Source organism: Stigmatopora nigra, chromosome 22, assembly GCF_051989575.1.
Source record: "Stigmatopora nigra isolate UIUO_SnigA chromosome 22, RoL_Snig_1.1, whole genome shotgun sequence".
Classification (NCBI taxonomy): domain Eukaryota; kingdom Metazoa; phylum Chordata; class Actinopteri; order Syngnathiformes; family Syngnathidae; genus Stigmatopora; species Stigmatopora nigra.
This window is the reverse complement of record NC_135529.1, coordinates 266,518-289,728: the sequence shown is the minus strand read 5'-3', so window position 1 is coordinate 289,728 and position 23,211 is coordinate 266,518. Positions and strand designations below refer to the sequence as shown.

Sequence of the window (23,211 nt, the reverse complement as noted above, 5' to 3'; positions counted from 1 at the left end):
CCCCACCCCACGCATGCCTAAAAATAGTACCAATTGTCATTATTTCACATACAGTGCATCCTTATTAGATTTTGTTCCTCCACTGTTTTTTTTTCCTTAAACTATAATCTTGCTCCAAGCATAAGATGATAATGTCTTTGTCACAGCTGTCCAGAAAGCACTCTGGGCTTGCTATATGCTAAATGCCTTTTCCAGTACCTTTTAAATGTTTCTTTTTCAAATATATTTCTTTATTATATTACTTATTTTTATTTTAACTTAGGAATGTTCAAAATGTGCCAAAAATGTTTATATGACCTTAATTTCATGTTTAACCAGTTTGTTACCTTATGTTGTGTCCTCATTTGTCTGTCCAAATGTCATGGTCGGACTCCTAGACGGACAAACAATGGGTAAGTGTCCTTTTTTCAACCTGCAAATTATTTTCAAAGATTATATATTGTTGATGAGGCGGCCCATTGGGGCGGGTGGTTAGCGTGTCGGCCTCACAGCTCTAGGGTCCTGGGTTCAAATCCATGTGTCCACGTGTGTCAAGTTTCCATGTTCTCCCAGGCCAGTGTGGGTTTCCTCTGGGTACTCCAGTTTCCTCCCACTTTCCAAAAACATACATGGTAGGCAGATTGGACACTCTAAATTGCCCTGAGGTTTTGGTATGAGTGTGCATAGTTGTCTCTCGCCTTGTGCCCCGTGATCGGCTCAGCTGGTATGCTGGTAGGCTCCAGCACCCCCTGCAAGCCGAATGTGTATAAATTGGTTCAGAAAATAAGATGATGAGATATTGTTGATGAATCCAACTATGGAAACTACAATTTATAATCCAAAAATGTCACAATCACTCTATGGACGATTGGCTTTTTTAGAAGGGAGTGAGGTGTTGTATTATAGATTATTTCTTCTTTTTAGAAAAGTGAAACATTCTTAATTTGTTGACCCAGTGCACAAATTTGACAACATATCAATAGTAATAAGAGATTGAACCACACTCTTTGTTGCAGTATACATTACAATTTCTTGCCCCATACCTATAATTTGTTGTTTGTTTTCAAAGCCCTGTAAAATAACCCTAATAAGTAAATAGAATTGGTGCCAACCTCTAAGAGGCTCTGTGTGGACAAGGACATTTTATATTTGATTGCTGGGGGATGGCACCGTTAAAAAAAACAATAATAAAAGGAGCTAGAAATGGCAGACTCATCGAACCTGCAATTTGTCAGCGATCTTCACGCTTTGTTAATTGACATTTTCTAATTTGGGTTCTCTTTATGGAGAGTCTGAAAGGCCATTGTGAAACCATTCAGCAGGGGTCCCCCTCACCCCCTTATTCCACCAGAGAAAAGGTGTCTTGGGGGGTGCCAAAGTGGACATGAAATGGCAGATTAATTGAATCTGCTGCGCAACTTTGCTCCCTGATGGCGCCTGAACGACCAGGCAAGGCTGCGCTAATTGTGTTCTGTATACAAAAAGAACGTAGCCTTCACATTCCACAGTGTCATTCAAAAACCCAGGGATATTTTGGGAGTGTACGATATAGATGACTCTCGGGTTGAAACCATTAATTGAAAGCTCCCTAATTATAGCACAAATTGGGTTTTTTAAATGGTGCATTTTATAGTTGACTCTCACTTGAGGGATTCATTGAAAACTCCCTTGTGTGTGTATATATAGAAGCATATTTTATTTTGTAGATATGTCAACTACACCCTAGAAAGAGAAATATAAATGTTATGTATATTGGACTAAATAAATCGGTAAAAGGTTTCAAAAGCATTGTCAGTGTAGTTGAGCCATGAATCAATAAAATTCTAGTTATAGCTGACTGGCTTTGTCTAATTGTTCTCTTCCAAGAGAACAATGTAACTAAGCTAATTTGAATAATTGGTCAACAATTTTACACGAGCAGGTGGCAATCAATGTTGTTAAGATACTATAAATAGTTTCCTCAGATTAGCAACAAAGTAATAATCAGGTGAAATTACTTGTGTTCTATTTTTTCATGTCTTTTTGTTATATATTTTGTGTAATTTAGGTGGTGTGGGTTATAGTCGGGTTAGAAATCTGATCCAGGACCGCAATATTTAATGTCATATCCCCACTTAATCGGATTTTCTTTTATATTTCGGAGTTCAGAAAATGTTTTGAAGCACTAATCTTCTAATTAGCAAGAGAACAGTAAATAACACAAGCATATAAGAATGGGATTCTGATGTGTTTTTTAGGCTTTCCTATTGAATTAAATCTGTTCCCTCTTTGTTGCAGCAACACTACCACTCTAAAATTGACGTGCTTATTGACGAAGCCTTCAAGGACATGATTTCTGCACTCGTGTCAAAGGTGACAGCAACGCTCTGTATTTTTATTGGAAACATTTCAACATTTCTATTGGTTTTTAGGATTTTTACACTTCAGTGAAACTTGGTTTTGTAACTTCAGAATACAATAAGTTTTTTTTTTTCTCCAATTAATGGAATGATGTGAATTTCCTTCCTGAATGAGTTAGTCTCTAATTTCTTCTCCCGTTTACATGGATTTAAACCTAGCTATTTATTTAATAAGGTTACTTTTTTTGTAAATCATACCCTTTCAAATGTAATCTAATAAATTTGGGGTAATTACATGAACTACATTCTATTTTTAATGTTGTATTCATATATTACCTATTCAAAAAAATGGGCAATTATATTAAAATATAATGTGACAAGTGTTATTCAATTTATTACATATTTTCAAAATGAGAGAATCACATTAAATTGTATAAAATATGCAAAAGAATTATCCTTTTTTTATGTCACGTTATGTTGAACATATCTTCCTATTGCTTATATTGTGTTATTTTGTGTGATAACAATTCCCCAAGCCTTTGCATACCCATGCATATTTTTTACTTTTCATGCTTTAATTACCCTTTTCACCAATTCTAATATGTTTAACATGGAAAATAACTGATATTATGTACTAATTTGGTGTGTTCTCCAGTTGTGTGCAGTGTTGGACTCGGTTCTTTCAAAGCTGTCAAGATACGACGAAGGAACGTTCTTGTCATCCATCCTCTCTTTCACGGTTAACACACGCCAGCTTTGATTTTTTTAAATATTTTTTTTATAAAATGAAATATTTTATACTCATTTAACTGTATATTCTTTCTCCTCCTCTTCTTCCTCGTCCTGTTCTTTCTCCTGTGAAGGTGAAGGCAGCTGCCAAATATGTGGAAGTTCCCGTAAGTAGCTTTTTTTTCCACTTTTTTTTTTTTAAATCTATTTTTCTATCCGTGAGTGTTTATCATTTAAAGCAGATCCCGACAAAGTACAGCCTAGGGATCCCATTTGGCCCACCCATTGTACTATATTATATAAGTGGTGTTTGTGGAGGGGGTGTCATTGAACAAAGTTACATGTTAAAAAATACAATAAAATAACAACAGATAAAGAAAATGACCCAAAAAAGTCAAATGTTAGTCGGCGAATAAATTCATTGTTTGGCTGCAAGTTCCATCTTTACATTGAAAAGGCTTGAAGAGAGTTGAAGATGATACTTAATTCTTTGTTGGTTTAAAATGGAAAGAGTAGATTAAAGCACGCGATGAGCCTCTTTGCATGACATCTGCTGTAATCCATTTGTTCATCTCTGTCGACACCCAGGTGAGTAGTGTATGATTAACCATCTGACAGAATGTGAAAGAGCTGCCATAACCATCCTTAATCCCCCATCCCGCCACCACAAACCCCACACCAACCTCCATTTTGTTCTCGGGTTCCCGCGCAGACTTCCTGTTAAATTATAATGTAACCCGCACCTCGTCTTCAACCCCGGCCCACTCTTTTGTGCGCCGGCAACCCGAGGCGGCTCAGCTGCCGGGAAGTAGCCACGGGACACCGTGAATGGTTGCAGGTGCAGTGCAGCAGCCGTGTTTAAAAGACCTTTTTCCCATTGCCTTGAAAAGACAGTTTTCCCACCTTTTGTCGTGGTTCAGTTTGTCTGGAAACAGCACAAAATGGCTGACTAAGTCTCCACTGAAGTAATCAGAGCTAAAACAGAAGCAGTGTGAACAGGAATAGTGGAAGGCCCCAACAAAAGTATAATTTTACACCTGACACTCTAATGAAGGATTTGACAGCCAGCATATATATGGTACACTGTATATATTTGGCAAGTTGTATGAATTTGAACCCTATCAACCAACTGGGTGACGACTGTTGATGACGTTTTCGAACAGACTTCCTAACATTGCTATTTGTTGTACTGCCTTTTTCCGCTTTTTCTTGTAAGAGTGACCAGACCAATGTTCTACTTTGCGGCATAAATCATAAATGTCATGATGACACGATATGATATTGATTCTTTGGGCAGAAGTACAAATATTTGCCAAAATTACAGTCTTTCCTCTATTTAATTTGATCCATGAACTTCATTTTAATACGCCATTTTGTTCACATTTAATGTGATTATTTTAGTCAAAGGAATATAGAAATACAAAGCATGGTTGGCATTAGTGCAGATTTTGTATTTACATTAGACTTAGTTAGAAATTAGTTTGAAAGAATAACTAATTACTACGGGTCTTGTGTAGAGTTTGGTACTTAAAGCAAGTTGATGTTAGATGTTCTAAAATTACTGGCATTATAAGATAAAGCTCTAAAAATCAGCTGGAAACATATGCATATGTTAAGTACTGATTGTGAACTTTTTCCAACTCACAACTGTTAATGTGTGTACATATAGATACTGTACTTATGTCTATGAACAAGTTCATGAAGGCTGGAACTGTGCCCACATTACGTACCTGTCACACATCTTTGTCACCTTGTCACCCTGAGACAAGAGCCTAAGGGTGGGGATTGGGGATTGACACCCCGCCTTGGTGGGGGGTTTACAACCAAGACTGGGATTTAACGTCTCACATGACACACTTGATTGCCGTATATCGTGCGATGGTGTCTACTTATTTAAAAAGTGTGTTAAAGTGTGCATGCCTAAGTGTTATGTTTTTTGTTCTAATGTTGACATCTGAAGCATTTTAATTAAGTTTCTCACGAATGTTTCTGTTAGACACGTCATTCCAGTCATACTAATATTTCTTTAGCATTTGTGGATATTTTTTTGAAGCATTTAAACTGTGATCAAAGTAGATAAATCAAAGTTGTCATTCCTATAGAAAACCTCAGCTCTGAATGGACTGGAATCAAAACAAATCAGAACAAACATTCTAATTCAAAAATATTCCTCAGATTAAGTCTATCATGTTTTTTTGTAAATAGTGCTGTAATTTGGTTTTACACTAGTGGACCTATTTAAAGATAGAAAACAAAAAGTGAAACAAAAATGTGTAATAGATCTAATCAGATCTATCAACTTATAGGTTTTCCAGTATAACAACTTTTGTACGGAATCATACATCGTCATCTACAGAATCTTGACTTTAGTGCATACTGATTGGGCACCCAGTCCACTTTGGAGAAAATTTTAGACTTTTAAGTGCGCCCTATGTATGTTAATATGTGCCGCATTGCATTTTTACGGTCTTTATCACTTAAGAGGGGAATTGCAATCATTAATAAGGGGAGAAATTGGGCGAGGTTGGCAGGTTTATATATCTGAGGCCATCGTTTTTAGTCAAAAATGGTCTGGATCAGATTTAAGATCTAACCCCAAGGACAGAGCAGGAGATGAAATCTAAATCTGTAGTCTTTGCCCTAAAGAACAAGATTACAAAAAAATGCCAAATTCAGTTCAAGAGGCTTTGGCTGTCTTTTAGTGTGAGAGGCAGATACTTTATAATATGGGAGTTGCTCGGAATAGGGCTTTTTTTTGCTTCTACCATTAAAAGAAGCAAATGACATGTCTTGCATATTTGTTTAGAATACCCAGTGGCTGAGGAATTGGAATGTTCTTTGTATCCACTAGCTTTGTAATTGATTTGTCTTGTTTTCGTAGACTGGAAAAGTAATTTGCATATCAAAGAGTTCCGTAACCTGAACATTTCATATGTTGAAGCTTTTGTAAGTAGAGGTACCACTGTACTGTGCAGCTGTTTTTGTAAAAACATGGTTTCTTCTGAGAAAGTGATGTCTTTATTTTTGACAATTTGACAATTGAAGGCACAAAGCTATGATCCCTTGTCTTGTTCGTCTCCAGTCTACACCAAATATATCTTTGATCTATACAATTCGCCTGAGAAATATTGTCCTCCTTCCAGTTAGGTTGTCTTTGTAGTTTGTGTTCATAAGAGTTGACATACTCTGCTGAGATGAGTGAGGACACTTGATGACCGAAAAGAAAAGTTGTTAGCAATCTTTGTATTTATTGACCTCAAACACGACTACCAGACGTCAATTTGACGGGTGTCGGTGATACTCCAACTCTTCCGTCCTCTCGATGACTGTTCTGGCAGACGTGTCACCAAACCCCCCCTCTCAAACCCCTGCCCACCGCATGGACACCAGTACAACAGATGCCCCTCCGGTCATGTGACCCCACTTTAACCTCTTTTTCCCGCCTGCTGGTCCGTCTGAATTACAAACGCCTGAATGACTGCTCGCAGCATGTCACTCCATGTTAGAGCCTCCATGTTTGTTTGTGTATGTGCATGTGCCTGTGTGTGTGTGCGTTTGCCACACACACACACACCTAAAGAAGCAACAGAACTTTAGTGTTGTTGTTCTTGACAAAAGAAGTCCACCTGAAATCCTTCAACTTGCCTTTTGGCTTGTCCGTGTGAAGCTAAACGCTTTGCGTGTTTGACTTGTGTTGGCTCTCTCGTTTAGGAACTGACATGACGCTTGGTGGTGATATACCGATGATACCCCCCTCCCTCATCACCCATCCCCTCCTCACCTTGTCAACCCCCCTGAGGGCAACACAGACTGCAAAAGATGTCAAAGCAATTACAAAAAGCATTAGACTTGTAATCTCCCCTGACAACGAGTGTGAATAAAGATAACACTAGTGAGTGTGGCACTGTCAGTCAGTATGCTGCACACACACACATACACATAAAAGCATCAGGTCTTTAGTACATCTTAATGTTCTTTAAATGGCACTCACTTGATCAGGGACACCAACTAATGGCAGTCTGTTAAAGAAGAAAAAGAAGAATGTGCTCCACCACTAGTTTCATGCAGTGATTAAAAATAAGAAGGATCTGTCAGTCAGGTTTTGGAGCTTTTTTCATTCCTTTTCTAAAACGATTATGCAGACAAGGATCACAGGGGGTGCTGGAGCCTATCCCAACTAAGTTCAGGCCAGAGGCGGGAGACAGCCTGAATTGGTGGCCAGCCCATCGTAAGGCACAAAGAGACAAACAACCATTCACGCTAACACTCATACCTAGGGGACGTTGACAGTGTTCAATCAGCCTACCATGCATTTTTGGAATGTGGGAGAAAACCTGAGTACCTGGAGAAAACCCGCGCAGACCCAGGGATAACATAAACTTCGCAGAGTGAGGATCCACCTGGTCTCGGTCCTAGAACTTTGTCAATGACCCATACCAGGAATTGAAAAGGCAGATTGTCGCAATAGTTAGAAATAGCCAGATTAAATACCTCGGCCATGGCTCCCGGAAATTTGAATGAAAGAAAGGGAATATCAACAAAAAAATAATAATTTAAAAAGGCAATCTTTTATAGATGGCCATGAAATTGCATCATAAGAGGTTATTTTAATCACCAATGCCTGAAACTGAACAGTCGGCCAGGTATTTGGTCTGTTGTATGTAGTAACCACTTTCCTTGAAAATGGCCTTATATCTGCTTTCTAATAGTAGAATTTAAGAACTATTTTTATTTTTATTTTTTTTATTGAAACTTGACTTGGTCATTTAACAATTGGTAGTTTATTACGATCAATAACATTCAGAACAAATGTATTAATTCATGTTACCCTGGTTTGATCTGTACAGAAGTCATCGGGAATGGACCTGGCTGACACATACATCACATTCGTCCGTCAAAACCAGGACATTCTCCGTGAGCGCATCAATGATGAACTCTACATTGAAAAAGTCTTTGACGTGAGTCTTTTTATATATAATTTCCTTCTTCCCCTTTGGCCTTTTGAAAATCCCCCTTCGTCATTCATAGTAACAAAATCTTTACTCAGAATTTAGCGTAATAGTTTCAAAAACAGTCATTTCTTGAGCTTTTTGCATTCTGATTCTTTACCCTTCTTGGATTTTGACACAAAAAAAAGAAAATAGGTTGTCAAACACGCCTATAAAGTCCGACTTACTTACATTCACCACTCACACGCTCACAAATTTGGTATAGAAAGACATACACACAAGTCCCATGCTGTTTGTTTGTCTTCCTGCAGCTCGGTACGTCAAAAATATTATAGCGAGGAGTTGTCCAACAAGCCTCGGCGCTCGATATGTCAGACATGATGCCCAAGACCTCGGTGTGCATTAGTAACACAAAGCGACTTGGGGAATGGATTGTAGCCGCTATTCGTGTGAGTGTGCACACGGGTGTGATTGTAGAGTCCTAGCTAATGGGCCCCACTAACATCCAGTCACGCTCCGGGTAGGAGGCGGCGGCAGGGAGCGGGCAGGCCTCTCGACCCGTCTCAGCTCATTCTCTCGCCGTCCATCACCCTTAAACAAAACAGCCGTTTTGTCCAAGTGCGATGAAGATAATGAAGCACATCTTCATCATTGTCGTCAATTTGAAGAGTGGGCGTGTGATAGGCTGAAGGAGAGCAAATAAAGAAGATCCTTCTTGCTTGACCCTTAACTCAGCACAAATTCACTTCCGCTTCTGATTTTCTTCTTCAATTACCTTCCCTTAACTTTCTTTGTAGCTATCTTTAAAGCAGCTGTATGTAAGACATGGAATTCATTTATAAATTAAATGGCCCTAATATTTCAATAGACAATAAAAAAGCCTGTTTTTGCAAATACTTTTATCACGTTTCTCATTGGTAAAGCCTAGATTTTCCCATTTCCAAAAGTCAATTTGCCAATCAGGAGATCCCTTGTGTGCCTGCATCCAGGTTGCCAGACCTCTGTAGGCTATTTAATCAAAGTTTGCTCCTACATAGTCCGAATTAGCAATTTTGTCTACCAGCAGACCAAAAGAATCTCGACATGACTTTCAAGTGACTCATGACAAAATCAGAAATAAGACAAGGTTACTCAAAAAAGATGCCTTCAATAAATACTGAAAATGAACAAGAAAATTGTGACAGACAAGCACTGTACTTTTGTGAGTTTTTTTTCTCCAATTTTATCTTATGTGTGCTTCTGTACCTCAATTTTTTTTTCTTAAAATTCCTCAACTTTTCTGTATTTTACTCTGTCTCTACTTCCCTTTACTTACCTTTTTAAATCTGCTTTACATACTGTTTATGTCCTGAATTACAGTACTCACAATTTATTTGAATGTTGTTTTAGGACAGGGGTGGGCGAACTTTTCAGCACGGGGGCCACATTGACTTTAAAAAATTGACAAATGGGCCGGGTCAGCACAAGATATGATACATATAAAAAAGTGCATCCGTTAACAGTACATATGAAACATAAACAGAAAAAAAAGACTAAAGTAATAACATACTCTTCACCCATCATTAAAGTAAAAAGTATAAAGTTCAAAGTAAAGTAAAAAGGAATGTATCAAGAAATATTAAAATGTAATTTAAAAAAAGATAGAAGGGCTGTCAAACACAAAAAACAAAGAAGAGTGGACAGAGCTACTGCCACTGGCTTCTGCGTGACGTCGCCATCTTGGGAGAAAAAAAATTACAATAATAAAACAATGACATTGTTTGGACAACATTGGCGGGCCGGATGTGGCCCGCGGGCCGTAGTTTTCCCATTTCTGTTTTAGGATGTGCGTGTGTATGAGCGTCTGTGTGCGGGAAGTCAAATGTTGACGAGACATCCACATGTCTCATCTGTCAAGTTCATCACGGTCTCTTCAATTCTCCTTGCTAGCTCTGTGATGGCGATGATGAAGATGACAACACACAAACGCACACACACACGTCATTAACGGCGTCTTAGTAGAATAAGGAGAAGCTCCTTAATTGAGCAAATTAGCAGATGACAGTGAAAGCAGATGGTGGGAAGGACGGAGGTGGGAGTGAATGGCTTCTGATTAGACAGGAAGGAGGGGCTTGTTCTTCTCAAAAATAGTGTGTATGTGCTGGGGGGGAGGTAATCCCCCCCTATCCCGCTGGTGTCATTGTAATGATACAATTTCAACACATTGACACATGTTGGCGTTTTGACACAACAACACACACTTTTGACTACAGACTGTTTACTTGAAGAAATAGTTACATGGAACCACACATTAGAGAAAGAAATACAAAATGCACGGACATTAGTATTTTAGGAAGCAATCCTCCATTGAATCAAAGCAGGGAAACATGCTTTTTCCTATTATTTTTTAAAGAAATTAATGAATCACAAATGTATACATCCCTTTTTTACGAATCTGTGTGTATCTTTCTAATCTACACTGCAGAAATGAAATATCTAATGAATTTATTTATTTATAATAATGGGTGGTGAGTTCACACTATCAGTTGGCAATGATTTTCAAATGTTATCAGATTTTTTTGAGGAACACATTTTGTATCACAGGATAATTTCAGGAAATATATAACCTATAAAATCACTTGAGAAAGTATTTTCCACATGCAAAGAAATTGCTCCATTTTCTCCCATACATCAGCCACTTTTTTGTCCTCCCTTACTACATCCATGTTGTACGTTCGTCTCTAGGTTGACCTCTTTTAACTGATATATTCCCTATTTCTCCACTGGATTTGTCTAACTCATTGAAGTCTGCTCCCCCTGACCTTGTCTCCAAAACGTCTTAGCTTTACGGTCACTATTATTGACTCATATTTAATCCTATCCAACCTGATCACTTGTCAGGCTGACCTTACCATCTTCATCTCTGCTACTTATTTGTCCTTCCTCCTTTCTTTTCCTCACATCTACTGTATCAATGCCATACATTATGACTGGCCGTACCACTATCCTGTAGACCAGTGGTGGCCAGGTCCAGTCCTATAGAGCCCCTATCCAGACTGTTTTCCATGTCTCCCTCCACAACACACCTAAATCAAATCATTGGTATCGGTATGAAGCTTCTGGACAGCTTGTTGATGAATTGATCATTTGATTCGGGTGTAATAGCGGAGGGAGATATAGAAAACAGACTGGATAGGGGCTCTCGAGGACCAGACTTGGCCACCCCTGATGTAGACCCATTCCCTTCATCGTCGCTGACACTCTCTTATCACATAACACACCTTACACTTCCCTCCTGCAGTTTGTGGATGTTGCCCATATGCAGTTTCTCACTTCCTTTCCACATTTTCCATTACCTTGAATTGCTGATCCTATGTACTTGAAGTTCTCTACCTGCTTTACATCTACTCTTTTCCCCCAGAGATCTTCTCATTTATATACTACATGTATTATGTTTTACTCCTGCTCACCTCCATTCTCTTTTTTTCCTGAGCAGACCTCCACTTCTTTAAGTTCTCCCCTAGTTGCTCCCTTTTCTCACTTCTGACATCATAATGCTTCCTCTCTCACCTGATCCGTAAACTGAGGTCACAAACTCGCGGCTCTTTGCTTCTTATTGTATTTTTATATTTACTGTGGGTCTTTGCCCCGTTTTTTGTTTCTCTTATTGTTATTCTGTCTTTTAAAGCACATTCAAAATCAGCAGGGCCCATTAACAACAATTTGCAGATTGGATTTTTTAATGCTGCTTCTGATGTACCGTGTGACTCTTTGACTCTAACAGTTCAACATTTTGGCTCTTTGTAACTTTTTCGCCATGCCTGGTCGAGCAAATCTATCTGTCCATAGACTATGTCTCCAAAGCTTTTTTGGTCCTTTCTATGGAAGGTTAGAAAGTTGTGCTTGATGAAGTTTAAGATTTTTTTATTGGGTTCTTGGTGCCAGAGCTGTAGTTTTGCTCATCTATTTGGTATTTGCAGAAAATCTTAGAAAATTCAAGTGAAGGACTTTCTGTTGCTTCTGTGGAGGTAGGAAACAAAACATACATTATGTTCATATCGTCATTGTGGTTGCCTTGACGATGAAGAGTCATTTGTCTATTCCGTGGGTGAAAAGTTAAGTTTAAAGACTTTTGATTCACAGCAATAACATTCTCTGTTTCTTCTCTTTCACTGCCGTAAACGGCTTGATTAGTTTGTTCAAATAATTAAACATTTCGTTTAAATGGGAGGTGACCCTCGACAATGACGAGAATCAAGTATGGGCGACTTCACCAATGTTTGGGCTTTTGTGCAATGTGTTAAATAACCTGTGGGTTGTTTTTCTTCCGCTGCAGTCAGAGTTAATTAGAAGTGCGGGCGGCTGTAGCCTCTTCAAGCACGTCAGAATTTTTGGGGTCAGCATGGTGTCATGGCAATCTCCGACATGTTGAATGGAAAACACACCAGCCACTTGCTCAATGCATTGCAAATGCAGTGCACTCTTCAGGTGAGAAAAGATATGTTAGATTTGCACACGGGCGGAATGAAGAAGAAAAGCAGACGTGAACCTGACGGATGATTTTGGTGCGTCGCAATCTTTTCATGTCGTCCGCTGACGACGTCGCAATGCAAGAAGTTGAAGCACTTTCAATTGATGCTTGCTGTTTCAGTCACAAAAAGAGACTATGTTCTATCGGGTGATTTATTATAGCTGCTTGGCGACGTTTTCAACCTTTCGCCTCCTTCTGAGGTACCTGTTCTTTAGAGTTCACAAGAAAATAATGTTAGAAAACTGCTGTATTTCCATGTTAGTTCTAAATCTGACAATGACATTTGAACTACATACAATGCACATTGGATTTTTTTTGTCCTTTAAATTTCCCTCCTTGACTTGACTGCTAATCTTTTTGCCCTCTGGACTTGGAAGGCCCTCTTGATCTTTAATAATTATCCCTCGGTGAAGGTTCCCTTTATAACTTGTTGTTTTGGAGGATTTGGGTGGTACGGGTCCTAGAAAACCTGGAGTAAGTGTTAGGGTTAGAAATTCCAACCTTTATTTGGAATGATCTTCAGTCTTCATTAGGAGAGTTTTCATTACCTTTTAATGATCTTCAAATCTAGTCAGGGGCCTTTTAAAAACACACTTTTTAAACTCAAGTCGTCTTCCTGGTCTTGGAATGACCCGAGTACCTTTTGTAAAGTTATCATTCTGTAACATGTATCTCTCCAATTCTTGCCAAAGACTTAGTCATCGACTTTGTTCCTTGTTTTTAAGAATGACTGACTAGTGGCCTGATATTCATTCAGCTGTTGATGTGGAGCAAATGTAATTCCTTTTTTTGTGATTTTCCTTTGAGATTAGAATTCTGGGTTCATAGGAAACATCTTTTTCTACAGGTGAATCCTTGAAATGCATAGACACTAGTTGTGGTAATGTGACAAACAATGGGTATTGACTAGTCACTAACTACTAGTGGATATGTCATTGTAGCCAAAAGCCTTATTTCTATGTTCAAACAGGCAAAGCAGAAATGGTGGTATAATGATGCAGTGCTATATCCCATGTTGCAGTACAAAATAAATAAGAGAAATAAATAAATAAACCAATGTTACCATCCCTATCCCCAAGAGCAAAAATTAGAAGACATGACTTAAACTGACATAGTAAATTGGATCTCTAATCTTGGGAAATTCCTTTAATTTTACTCTAAGGCTTAGGTACTTTTTAGCTTTTGGCTTTAAAATGAATTCATAATTTAGGATGTATTATAAAATAATGTTTGTAATGTATATATTGGATAACATGTTTTCTTTACCAGTTTAAAAGAGGGAAAAAATGGTTACATATCCATCATGCTCATGTTGTGTGTGTTTTATGTGTGCATGTGCAGCAATGGTACAGCGTTTCAATCAAGGCAGTATGTGTGTGGTTGGCAGACCGACTGGACCTCCAGCTGCACCTCTTCCAGCTCAAGACCCTCATAAAGATTGTCAAGGTATCCAAAATGTCAGTTTGTGTCAATTTAACATAAACATTCAGCCTTCTTTGCCTGTGAGTGGCTGAGAAATTACCTAAGGGGGAGGATACAATACGTAAAAATGAGGAAATGGTCATCGGAACATCTCAGTATCTTCATAGAGTCCCTTGGGGGTCTACTTTGGGAGCCAATTTATTTAATAGCCATGTTAATGATGTATATAATGCATCTCAATTTTAAAATGTATTCTTTGTGCAGAAGGCACAATCATATTCTACAGTCGTGGAAGTCAAAATGAACTGGTAACTACTTTAAATGAGGAATTAAGTAAATTAAAGGAGTCGTGGATGGATAACAAGAAATCAGTTCGTTAAGAAAAGCGCAGGGTTTAAATAAGTAGGAAAAAGTAGTGTTTTACAGTCAAAACATTAGGGCAATTAACAAGTAATACTTTGATATAAGTTTGTCATTGCTTTACATCCAATAGCTTATTGTAGAATTAATCAACTGTTATGATTATCATTTCATCATTTGAAGGCATATTTTGACAATAAATTGTCCTAAAACTCAGGATTTCAGCCTCTCAACAGTAAGTATTTTCACATTTTTTTTGTATTCACCATGAACACAGACCATGATCATTCTTTTTGATAAAAATAAGACTTCTGAAAACATCTGCTATAACCTTGGAAAAAAATGGTCAACATTTTAACAGAAACTAAAACAGTATGTGAAGCGTGAAATCTCTGGAAGCCAAGATTGCGTATTTTGTGCCGTTGGTTTTTAGTTTTTTCTTTTTCAAAATAACTAATAATTAATAAAGAGATTATTTTCAAATTTGCAGGATATATTTGTGTAATGAAACAAAGATGTTGAATCAACTTTGTTGTAATGATTTCAAAAATCACAGATGAGAGAAATTGAATTTCTGGTCTTCTTCCAGTTGTGAATCTTTTAATATTTGCAATGAAAAAAAATAATATTATGAGATATTTTATGATCTTATTAACCTAAAAACCATTGCCATTAACTTATTACATTACGGCCCTAGAAATATTTCAACCAAAATAATTTTTCCAAGGTAAAGTAAATTCTTTTTAAGTGGAGTCTTTTTTCTAGTTTTTAATTCATGCTATGCCACATATTAATCATAGAATCAATGTTATTCATGAGACAAAGTGCTTAAACTTAATAAGTCAACCAACCACTCATTCTGTCTATTTTTTTTTTCAAATCTACAGAAAAGCTACCGAGACTTCCGTCTTCAAGGTGTCCTGGAAGTCACACTGAACAACAAAAGCTACGAAACTGTCTACAACCGTTTGACGGTGGAAGAAGCCACGCTAGCCGTTAAAGCAGGACATGGCCTGGACGGTGTTAGTATGCGGGACAGCGACCAGGAGGACAATTGAACACTGCCATTCCCGTTTCATAACTTTAAAATATCCAGGAAATGAGCAAATGTAGCATCATTGTTGTTATACTGCAGCCAAAACTACTAATAAGCTAAAGGACGTGGTTACTTGATAGAGTGGATATAAAAATTCACCACATTTAAAACAAACAAATGCCTTTGCCTTGAATATTTAATGATGTCAGTGGTCAATGCTTGCTATTGAAGAAGGAAAAAGCAGCCAAACAACAGTTTGGGATGAATTAAAATCATCCAGTTGGACAAATTGGCACCTCCTCCCTCAAATAGACATCCACTTTTTTGGAATATTATTGTTCAGATGGAATTTCCAAAGTTCCTATTGTCCTCTTAAACAACAAGACCACAACACAGAAAAAAATGTGGAGCCTTTTGCAAGATGAACTCTGGAATACGCCCTCTTGTGGATAATTGTTTCAATTGACTGCACTTGACGTCAAAAATATTTAGTCTTGATCATGTTGTCAATGGCGGGCAATGAGTTACAAGACCATTAACATCACATGTTCTTGAAATGTAAGTGTAGTTTAAGATGATTCATATTTCAAAAATCTCCAGTGAATGAGCATTTTGTCTTTGTGAGTCACTTACGTGCAGGATTCAAATACTAAAGTATTGATTAGTGTAGTTGTTGTGGTTTCATCTTATATTGGAATGTTTTTATTGTTCCTGAAATTGTGCCAACATTTGCTTGTGATTTTGTCTCCTAGAAAAAGTATGTAAAGCTTCTATATTTCAAAATGATAATCCGCATTTATGTGTTGTCCAATAAACATGTTTCAAAAGCAGCTCTTAGTCATGTGATGTTTAAACAAAAACTGATTCCAATTTGAAAAGTGGACTCAGCCACATTAAAGGCGATATCAGACAATTCGAATTTAAAAAGTGCTGTGCGAGAATGTAAAAAAATTGAGGCAATTATTTTTAAAATGATTTAAAATATATATGTTGATTTTTACTTTATCGTGTAACCTCATGCAAAAATATACATTTCGAGTATATATTGATATATATATTAAAAATATATATGAATATATTCTATACAATTACATATATATACAATATTTTGATTTGTTTCATCTGCCAAGTCAGATAAAACCAAAGCAACTATATTTCGTTATGTTAATATAAACGTTCTAAAAATTATTTGGAGAAAAAGTCTGAAGATTTTTTTAAGATTGTCAATATTGAAACATGGTGTTATTTTATCACTTAAGGTTTGTTTCATTTGATATGAAATAATACAGTTTGATGTTGTGAAGCAGAGAAATTCTGTTTCGTTCTGTTATTATTATTTTTATTCTTTTTAAATATGTGACTTGCACATTTATCATTGAACATCAGATGAAAGCCCCCCCAAGACTAAGCCACATTTGAAAATGAACCCATCTCAAATCACAGTCTACATTTCACCACATTTTAAATATCTTTAAATATTTCCATAACACAATATGATTTGCAGCTATGTGCAACGAACCCGTCTACCTTTATCAAACATTAATCGATAGCATGCTCAATATTCCAATTTTTAAAAAAAAATCCCTAACCGTGTCTAAATTTCACTAGTTGAAGAGACGATGTTCAAATGGCTCCATGAACCCCAAAAGACCATCCAATAACGATAAATGAACATGCCTGGGTTTCTCGCCGTAATACCGTTCGAATGTGGAAAAAAGTTGGGGCGTGATGTGTCCCTAAAGTGGCCTCCCCAGTCGAGTCACGTGCTTCTTGCCTCCACGCAGGTCCGAGCGTCGGCCTAGTCGAGGGCCCGTTGACGTCACGCAAAGGCACAAGGGGTCTCGAGAGCAGCGGTCCTTCACTCGATTGCGCGCCCCGCCGCGCGACGCAACGCACTTCCTCCCTCCTCTGTCTCTTTTCGTCCTCTTCGTCCTCTTCATCCTCCTCTTCCTCCTGCTCCTCCTCCTCCTCCCGGTGCGCGTCAACGTTCGGAAGGCGAAGCGCCTGCACCCGATCGGCTCGGGTTCCACTCGTTCCTAACGATCCGAGAGACCGCGGGGTCCCGGCTCTCCGCACGCCGCCATCGAGCGCCAATAAGCGGGCGCAGAGAGTGGGAGGGGTGGGTCCAGCGAGAAGGGGCGGGGGGGCTCCTTGGTTCCCCGGGACGGACGGGTGATGGTGACGGTAACGGTGACGGTGATGGTGACCCTCCCGGCGGGCCGCTGAGTGACGACGCTCGGCTCCCCGCCTTCAGGCGTCCCATGCAGGACGCGCGCCGTGGCGTGCTGGGCGCGCCCCCGGCCGCCGGGGGCCAGGCCACCATGCCGGTCTCCTCCACCTCTTCCTCCGCCTCCACGCACTCCAAATCGCTGGCCTTTTCTATCGAGAGAATCATGGCACGGACGCCCGAACCCAAAGCGGCCCCCCTGCCCGGATGGTTTCGCCCGGCGACGGCGTTGGCACCAACTTCCGGCTTACCTGACGTCGTGTGTCCGTCGTCGCTGCACTGCATGATCCCGCTGGTTCCGCTCGGCTACGGGGACGCGGCCACCCAGCACCGGCTCGCCCTGCACGGTGGCCTGGACTCAATTCCGGCTGGGGATGCGCCACCGGCGACGGCGACCGAGCTCCTCGGGTTCGGACTCAACGAGGCCGCCCGTCAGCAGTCTGACGGTGGCCGCTACAAACTGTTCCGGCCCCGTGTGGTCACGCAGTCGTCGTTCCCGTCCCGAGGCACCGTGTGCTACTTGAACTGCGGGGGTGGAGCCGCTTCCGGGGACGCTGCTTCGGCCGGGCTCCTCAACCTGCACCCGATGGCCTCCTACCTGTTGGCTGGCAGGCATAAACCGGGCCCGCTGCCCTACCAAGCGACGCAGAACCAACTGCAAAACCTGATCAAGGAGCGAGACTTTGGGGAGAAGCTTCTCAAGAACTCTTCCTCCTCCGCGGCCGTGGCGGCAGCGGCAGCAGCGGCGGCGGCGAGACTCGGAGGAAGCAAACCCAAAGTGTTTACTTGTGAAGTCTGCGGAAAAGTACTTGGCTTTCATTTATTTCTTTTGGTTTTTTAAACGCTCGTTCACGGTGTGAATAAAAGTGAAGCAGGTTCTGACATTCGATTTCACTTCGTTTAATTCGCATTTTTCTCTATAATAAATGCATGCATTAATAACGAATTTTACACTATGTTAAATGCTTCACTTTTAAATCCAAAATCGTGTTGATTAATTTTTTTCAGGGAGTATTTTTTATAAAAGATAATAAACCTAAAATATACAGGGAGTATTTTATTAGGAAAAGGCCACACTTAATGATTTTTTTGGGGTTCTCTCCCAAAAAAAAGATATTTAATTCACCCCCAAAAATAAATTGTGCTTTAAGACCTTAAATTGTAGATTTCCTTTTAAAATAACATTTTTGTATATTAAGAATTCATAATGTGCTTCGAGAGACATTTCAATAGAGTTAACATTAAGTACTAATACAAATGTGTATCAAAATGGCATTTCACAATGACATAAAACTACTTCTGAAATATATTTAAAGAAAAACATTGGGTTAGACGTTTGGGGAACATTTCTAAAGGATTTTTCATATTTATACATAAATCACATGATTGCAGTCCTATAACTTATCCTAAATTTATTTTAAAACAGTTACTGTTATTTTTTCTATGAAGTTTCGTGCTGTTTTAAAATGAAAAGTAAAACAACTGAAACAGTACCAACCATATTTTAACTGTAACAGATTATTAAATTAAACTTTAATTAAAACTTAATCCTATCAATATTTCAACCGTGTTATTTATCTAGGCATGTCTAAGAAACTGGGGTGTTTTTTTTTTGCATATGAAGAAAGACTTCAACGTTATTTTAAAAATAAAACAATGTATATGATTGAAGAATGGAACATGTCATCTTAAATAATAATGTCCAAATTGATTCTTAAATTTGAATTATATACACGCTTGATTATAATTCAGGAGACATTTTTAATAAATGTCTTTGTAGAAATGTTAAACTGAAATGGCTGAACCAAATCTGAATGCAAAAGAAGGAACTGGAATGCTAATAACTTTTCTGGCCATGATCACAAATTGATGTTTAATTGCATTGATGTGTTTCCAGGTATTCAACGCGCATTACAACCTGACTCGTCACATGCCTGTGCACACGGGTGCCCGCCCGTTCATCTGCAAAGTCTGCGGAAAAGGCTTCAGACAGGCCAGCACACTCTGCAGACACAAGATAATACACACTCAGGTAAAAAAAAATAAAGACTTTAACTAATCAATGTTTATTCTTCCTTCATTCAAATTTAACAGCATTCGGTAATATTACTAACAGGATAAGCAGCACGTTTTGTCTTTATTTGGATATGCTGGGTAAAAAAAGCATGTGTTTTGCAGGAAAAGCCTCACAAGTGCAGCCAATGCGGCAAAGCATTCAATCGCAGTTCCACGCTTAACACGCACACGCGCATCCACGCCGGCTACAAACCTTTTGTGTGTGAGTTCTGCGGGAAAGGATTTCACCAGAAAGGTAACGAATCAGTTCACAGAGCAATGTATATGTTAGTTACTCTTTAAGTCGTAGTAAGACTTTATCATTTTCATGTGTCATTCACAGAAAAAAATATTATTCAATTCTGTGTTAATATCCAAGTCTAAATAAAGCATTCATGCTTTTTTCGAAACCTGTATGGTTTCAGATAACAAAAATCATTGTCCCCTCAAATTACTGTACAGTTCAGCATCAACGTTAAACTAACCAATTATTCTTTTTCAATCCAAGGCTTTTTTTAAGACTCAAACTATGCCAAGCACACATCGTTGTGTTATATCCAAAAGTGTTCAGACCTTGATTAGCTTTCTTAGCAGTCCACGGGCCAGACTCAGCTTTAAGGCAGTTGAATTTGATTGGGTAATAGTACCTGACACGGTGTATTGGAAAGGATGTGATCATGTTGGCATTGGATGTTGACCTGATTTTGTTATCAGTTTTGGCACCAGGACACCTTTTCTTAAGTGAGTCAATCTCTTCGAGGTTGGTCCAGGTGACCTGGGTGCCATTAAATGCCAGGATTCCTCCTACAGTATTTGATTGTGATGACTACCATATTTTCTTGCATATACGCCGGATTTGTAACTGAAAAAAATGATGACTGAATGAAGGGTACGGCTTATATACGCATGCATTAGACTTGACATGCATGAAGGCGATAGAGACAATGCTCTTGTTGCACCTAGAGACTTGGTGAAAACTAGACCGCCATAGACACACCCCTAGGTTGTACTGCTCACGTGACTTCCTTTTTTAAATTGTATACGTGCAGGCAACACCCTTTCGGAATGCGCAATCCAGCAGACAATCCTTTTGATTGATACAGTGTCTCATAAATACCACGTGTGATGATTATTCTTAAGCTTTCAAAGCAACACATTTGGAATTGCTAGCACAGATGGACAGAGTATAAACAACGGGACAAAAGCCTGTTACAGTGTGAATCGGCGAATTGGGGTCGACTAAAGTTTGTGTCATTTTTCAAATTCTACGCAGGAAACTACAAGAACCATAAACTGACGCACAGCGGCGAGAAGCAGTTCAAGTGTTCCATCTGCAGCAAAGCCTTCCATCAAGTGTACAACCTCACCTTCCACATGCACACCCACAATGACAAGAAACCCTTCACCTGTCCCACTTGCGGCAAAGGATTCTGCCGGAACTTTGATCTCAAGAAACACATCAGGAAGCTTCACGACCACGCCGCCGCTGCCATCGCCCCTTCGCGGACTGCCACACCACCGCCCATCAGTTTGCAGCATCCGTAAGGCCTTTATTCATCCAGGCTTCTTCTTGCCCTTTTCAACTGGCAAAAAAAAGCACAAACATTTTTGTGTTTAGCCTTTTGGGAATTGACAAAACAAAAATGACAAAAATCAAGGTAACATCATTCTATTATTTACCAGCATTTGACAAAAATCTTCCAAAATATAGACATTGTGTGATAGTTATAAGAAAGTATTAATTAGTATCATTTTAGCTCTACATTCAAAGACACACCCTTTTAGAAAAAAAGTCACTATATATAAAAAAGTACCCCATTAATCATTTAAGCCATAATTTTACAATGATTAAAAATGAGTTCTCTGCTTTTGTCCAAAAGCGTTGTTTTTTTTTGTCTTGGCTCCCCTTTTTTGTCAACCTTGACATTCCAGGAAAAAAAAATCATATTTTCAATGTTACATTGCTAGTTGAATAGGGCAAGAATGATTTGCACCTGGATTGGCCCTTCTCACTTCTTGCTGATTTATTTTTTTTAACTAATCGATATTTATGACCTACACCTTACTTTGCATCAGGACTTTTTGGTCAGGAGACATTCTTGGACCTGTTTGACTGATCCACCCCAAAAAATGATGATGAAAAGATGCATTGGCTGGACTTCCTGACAAGCCTTAAGGAGTGCACGAGCCTTAGTGGTTTCACAATACTTGTCGTCTCTGATATTTAAAAAAAAATAGAAAAAAAGCTCCCAATCAAACTACCTAGACATCACCTCACCAGAAACATTCCTTGACTTATCAAATGTACAGCAAAAAATGACTTGTTTCAGTCCTGAAATGCCTCTCCAGATCTACATATACATTTTTCCTAGTTATTTCCTAACCACCTTGATAGACCAGAAACCTGAGGTTCTACAAACTTGCCATTGATTCAAGTCACTATGGATTAGTTGTGGTATTTTTTTTTAGTTCCTAGAACTCAAATGATGCAATTATTGTACAATATGCTCAGAGCCACAGAACATAGATGAAAGCTTTGAGGACCTCTCAAATGTACCCTACCTCTACCCTGACCGTATCTTCTTTCGACCTCCATCAATTTCCCCATAAGTATTTTTTTTGCATTGATCCGTCTAAAAACATTGTAGTTCTCCCTCCTGATTGCTTGAAATTGGATCTTTGTATGTATTTGTAGTTTCTTGAACACAAAGGTTCTACTGTGACATGGAGTGCACCATTGCCTTCTGACTTCACCAAGACCCAGTTGTGGACAAAAACATATAAGGAACACATTCAAGAAATTCCTGGTGCTGCTGCTTGTTGAAAAACTGCATTCACACTTAAAGTTTCCAGATGTTTTTCTTCTATGTAGTACTTGCATTCACTGATGAGAACAGCCTCTTCCCATTGCCCCCACTCCCCGCACAACCTGCACTCTTTGATTCTGTTTTTGTTTGAACTGCCAATAAAATAAATGTTGTTGTTATTCCCAATGCCCAATTTCGCTTTGTTTGGATATTACTTATGAGTTTTAATCCCTCTCAATGATGCTGACTGAGATGTTTTATGTATGTGTGTATGTAGGTGTATAAATATATATATATATATATATATATATATATATATATATATATATATATATATATATATATATATATATATATATATATATATATATATATATATATATATATATATATATATATATATATATATATATATATATATATATATATATATATATATATATATATATATATATATATATATATATATATATATATATATATATATATATATATATATATATATATATATATATATATATATATATATATATATATATATATATATATATATATATATATATATATATATATATATATATATATATATATATATATATATTTTTTTTTCAGTTATATATATATATATATATATATATATATATATATATATATATATATATATATATATATATATATATATATATATATATATATATATATATATATATATATATATATATATATATATATATATATATATATATATATATATATATATATATATATATATATATATATATATATTGTGTATACAAA

General features: G+C 38.1%; 2 protein-coding genes across 2 annotated transcripts in view; both read left to right on the top strand.

Moving 5' to 3' along the window:
* The window catches only part of LOC144215674 (calcium-dependent secretion activator 2-like), a 71,414-nt gene extending 55,260 nt beyond the window's left edge, over positions 1 to 16,154 (top strand). Inside the window, exons 23-29 of the mRNA XM_077744754.1 lie at positions 378 to 392; positions 2,257 to 2,331; positions 2,974 to 3,057; positions 3,182 to 3,214; positions 7,895 to 8,005; positions 13,848 to 13,952; positions 15,176 to 16,154. Coding sequence (XP_077600880.1) covers positions 378 to 392; positions 2,257 to 2,331; positions 2,974 to 3,057; positions 3,182 to 3,214; positions 7,895 to 8,005; positions 13,848 to 13,952; positions 15,176 to 15,346 — 594 coding nt within the window. The 3' untranslated portion in view covers positions 15,347 to 16,154. The remainder of the gene's footprint in view (positions 1 to 377; positions 393 to 2,256; positions 2,332 to 2,973; positions 3,058 to 3,181; positions 3,215 to 7,894; positions 8,006 to 13,847; positions 13,953 to 15,175) is intronic.
* Positions 16,155 to 17,130: 976 nt separating this feature from the next.
* LOC144180917 (fez family zinc finger protein 1-like) lies at positions 17,131 to 22,599 on the top strand. The gene is made up of 4 exons (XM_077709074.1): positions 17,131 to 18,356; positions 19,449 to 19,583; positions 19,730 to 19,862; positions 20,880 to 22,599. Exons 1-4 carry the CDS (start codon positions 17,586 to 17,588, stop codon positions 21,149 to 21,151), a joined length of 1,311 nt encoding a protein of 436 aa, XP_077565200.1. The 5' UTR covers positions 17,131 to 17,585; the 3' UTR covers positions 21,152 to 22,599.
* The last annotated feature ends 612 nt before the right edge of the window (positions 22,600 to 23,211 follow it).

Bases quoted from the DNA above. Each gene is read 5' to 3' on its own strand.
- LOC144180917 (XM_077709074.1), top strand. From the start codon at position 17,586: ATGCAGGACGCGCGCCGTGGCGTGCTGGGCGCGCCCCCGGCCGCCGGG. The intron at 18,357-19,448 runs GTACTTGGCTTT...ATGTGTTTCCAG, and splicing joins CTTGTGAAGTCTGCGGAAAA to GTATTCAACGCGCATTACAA. The intron at 19,863-20,879 runs GTAACGAATCAG...AATTCTACGCAG, and splicing joins GAAAGGATTTCACCAGAAAG to GAAACTACAAGAACCATAAA.